General features: G+C 43.3%; 1 protein-coding gene across 1 annotated transcript in view; it reads right to left on the minus strand.

The window, feature by feature from the left end:
- Ptpmeg2 (Protein tyrosine phosphatase Meg2) overlaps positions 1-3,894 on the minus strand; it is an 8,560-nt gene extending 4,666 nt beyond the window's left edge. Inside the window, exons 1-4 of the mRNA XM_017907120.1 lie at positions 3,574-3,894; positions 2,191-2,424; positions 2,009-2,098; positions 1,651-1,791 (exon numbers count right to left, since the gene is read on the minus strand). Coding sequence (XP_017762609.1) covers positions 1,651-1,791; positions 2,009-2,098; positions 2,191-2,424; positions 3,574-3,606 — 498 coding nt within the window. The 5' untranslated portion in view covers positions 3,607-3,894. The remainder of the gene's footprint in view (positions 1-1,650; positions 1,792-2,008; positions 2,099-2,190; positions 2,425-3,573) is intronic.

The raw sequence follows: 3,894 nt of genomic DNA on the forward strand, positions 1-3,894 counted from the left end.
TTCCGATCTGTACGCGATAATGCCGCAAAGGGGTCACGATGATTACTGACCACGAGCGTCGCGACGTTATCCCGCGAATGCGCGCATGCGCGCCAACGACCCCTTCTTTTTACCACCGCTCTAGCATCCCTTACGCGAATTTCTTTTCCCCCCGGCAAAGGTGCGATCCGACGTATGGTGACGTATTATGTCAGTGCCTCTCAACCCGGCCATCGTGCCTACCATTCTCGTCCAAGTCCCGGTGGTACTTTGGTAATCAGGATTCGTTGAAATACAGCATGCGTGAACCGTGTTGCGTACAACGGGGGTTATCAACCTCTAATAACTTGCTACTGCTAAAACTAGAACGGTCCGGGTTATTTTTAACCGAAAATCTGGCTACGTAAACAAAATATCACCTTTGGCGTATATACCTCTTTCTGGTTATTCGTCCTATTGGCCGTTTTTATTTCACGCAGAAACCGAGTCGACGCGCAACAATCGCCGCAATCCCGATTCTAACGTTAATTTATCAAACGACAGTCGATGACAGAGAGAGAGAGAGAGAGAGAGAGAGAGAGAGAGAGAGAGAGAGAATTTTATCGGAAAAGTTTCAGTCCGTTGGCGAAGCGACATTGGACGACGCTACAGGCAGATACACAATAGAACGGAAAATGGAAGAGTATCGAAACGCTGTTAGACGAATAGAAAGCGACCGGTAGCATTATATTTCCCTTTTATACACTTCACCGGACAGGCTACGCGGGTTTCAGAATAGAATTCAGCTTTATCCCCGATTCCTGGTAAACAACCGAGCAAACAGAAGATTATTTTTATCTCGTGCTTGGTGACGTAAAAATGTTGTTAGAAATAGTTTCATAAATATTCTATAACTGCGTCATTCCGGCGAAACCTTTGAAAATCCCTTCCTCTGCCTGTAACGCGCGGTTCAATGGGCAATTGCAAGTGGGTTTTCGTGAAGCGTTAACAACCCCTTAAGCTTCCCTTTTCTTTGAGATGCACCCTCCTATGTACCCCTCTACTAGAAGCTTTGGAATTACTTTATGTATTGCCCGGTACCTACTGTGCATATAATACGGAACATATAATCAGAATTCTAAGCGACCGACTCCTTCGTGTTGCTACGTTCCAACATGCGTTTCAAATATTTTCTACCGTGCAACGTGACGCATTCGTATATACCGCGTTAATCTTTCGCAGAGAGACAGCACGCGTGCATTACACGGTCTGATTTCGTTCGTGGAAAGAATAAAAGCCAAAGATGTTGATTAAATTTCCTGTGTAAAGATAATGGCCTACATTCGGAACGAATCGTTGTTGCCAACAAAGCCTCTTTACTTCTCGGAGCGCTGTCAAACCCAGCCGTAGATTCGTGAGTGAGAAAGAACGAAGGTGAATATCGAGAATGGTAAATTCGTAAAGTCGCGAGAATATAAACTTTCTGTCAAGAGTAATATATATGCATATATTTCTTTATTCAAAATTTAACAGTGTTTATAATAGCTGACTTAAATTTAACGAATCATTCATCATTTTCACGGCCACTTTCTCTCGCTCGGAATAAGAAATTAATTTAATAAGTACACGTCTATACATGTATATACAAATTGTACGTTTAAGACCGTGCGTACACACGGATGTGAAACTTACCTTTAGCAGAGTGAGAATCTTTTGCGAGAGGTCATAGTCGAAATTCTGGTATTTACTATCCGACATGTCATAAATAAAAACCAGACCGTGCTTTTGAGTTTCTACGCTTTCTAGAGCTGCATCTAATTGATAAACGACACCCTGTAACGAGACAGAGAATGTTCGTGTTATTGCACATCTATCGAATCGTATCTTCCATTTCTTCCCTTTCGCGTGTTTCGTGGTAATTTCCGTTTAGCGATACGTATCGGGATCTAATCGTAAACCGATACGGTTTGCTTATGAAAATATATCGTATATATGAATATATATATATATATATATACGAATACTCACTCGTAACGAGTGATATACTCACTTGTAACGTTGTCTGGTGCGTAGTATTTTGTGGAAGGTGTAAATGTGCTGTAAAAATAGCTATGGCTGCCCCTGTAGCATCCCGTGAAGGCTAGAACATTTTCACGGATGTGTCGGTTAAATAACATGCACTTGATAAGCCGGGATCATTGAGCTTTGTATTAACTCAATTTAGGCACTTACTAAAACTGTGAATTTTCCTGTGCGTAATTCACTGAACAAAGGTTCCTGAGTAGGGTACAAAACTGCGAGACCCTCTCTCCTTCTGGTGGCTTCGTGCTGTTCGTACAACGCTAGTGCTCTCGCCACTTCAAATTTCCTTACTGTCAAATACTTTACAGCTATGCTCCACGAGACTGGACCGGCTCTCCTTCCAGCTCGACACTTATTCACTGCTTCTATAAATTCTTTCGTAGCCTGAAAACGCAAACGATCGTTATTAACTGTCCTCTCGTTCCTCTATCGTTACGTTAATTACATTTACGAAACATGACACATCGAATAAGAAAACATTCACCGAAATCGCTCTTTTCCATTTTCCTTTTTCCCTTTCGAACGAGAAAACCACTAATTTACACGTCGCGTGGAATTTGAATGAAGCGGAGACGTCCATTAATCGAAAAGATGGCTCTGCGTGAGACGTTTAGAACAATCGGATAGTCTCGTGGCATTTCTATACTGTCGAAACAGTCATTCGTCAATGATTTGTGTACATGCCCTGGGTACCGATATAACTTCCGGTGCCCGACTACCTACCCACCGGCAACTTCCGCCATACTATGCTCGCCGGGGACCGGTACGGTAAATGGATAGGTTCGTTCCAGGGTCAAGAAATTTAATATCGTGAATCGATACTTTTATGAAACTTTGCTGCGCGACGCTTTTTAATTTGCTTTATTTTCAACGTTACACCGTGTCTGGCGAAACGCCTCGCGTATTCCGATCAATTTCGACTATTTAAAAATCGAAGAAACGCCGATTCTTCGTTGTACGCCACACTAGTCCGTATAAAGTCGCGAAAACGTTTTCTTCGTCAATCGCGTATCGTTCGATGATCGATTTGGAACAACGTGGGAGAAATTTTGAATAAAAATCAGGGAAAAACGTTGTACCGACTGGCGAGAAATAAAATAACGCAGCGTGCAGAGAGTACAGTCCGCAAAAGAATGGAACGTTATTCTCGCGATGACAGTATCTAGTTGCACAAACATTGATGATTAAAGCTCGATGTGCACACGCGAATTTATTCATCGCGCTGATTTAGCGGATCCAAAGTTGAATAGAATAATCATCGTCGAGCCTCGTCGAGAACGATTCTCGGGGATACGTCGAATAGCAAAGTTTCTCCTCTCTTGTCATTTCCGTTGAAATACATGGAAAAGAGTGAACGGATCGGAGGTAGAGGGAACGAGCAATGTTTATATTACGCGGTGGTAAACATGTTGGCGGTATGGAGATGGATGAAAAGGAAAAAATCGTGATCGATCGTCTCGCGATGTTGGCGAGATCGTGCGAAAGAATTTTCCAACGCGTATATCCCGAATAAGACGGTAGATAATCGCTTACCTGTTCCTGCTCGACAGTTAACGTGGCTGCCATTTTGACTTAACACACTGACATAACCGAAGAACCAGCACTAGCACGTACTTATTTTCGACTCTAGCCTAACGATCCTCTTTCTGTGGCTGCACATTTTGTTTCCGCACCAAACACACTGCACTATCCTTATGACTGACTGGTCGGAGCGACGACAAAAACAAGTAGATCAGTCCGGCACTCGTTCATTGTCCGACGCTTGACGCAGCTATAGCAGACCCGCTCCGACCAGTTCAGACGCTCGATCGTCTTTCTCTCCGCAGGTTGAGCGCCATCTTGGAAGCGTGAGTG

This window comes from Eufriesea mexicana, unplaced genomic scaffold (genome assembly GCF_001483705.2).
Source record: "Eufriesea mexicana isolate 0111107269 unplaced genomic scaffold, ASM148370v2 scaffold6940, whole genome shotgun sequence".
Classification (NCBI taxonomy): Eukaryota; Metazoa; Arthropoda; class Insecta; order Hymenoptera; family Apidae; genus Eufriesea; species Eufriesea mexicana.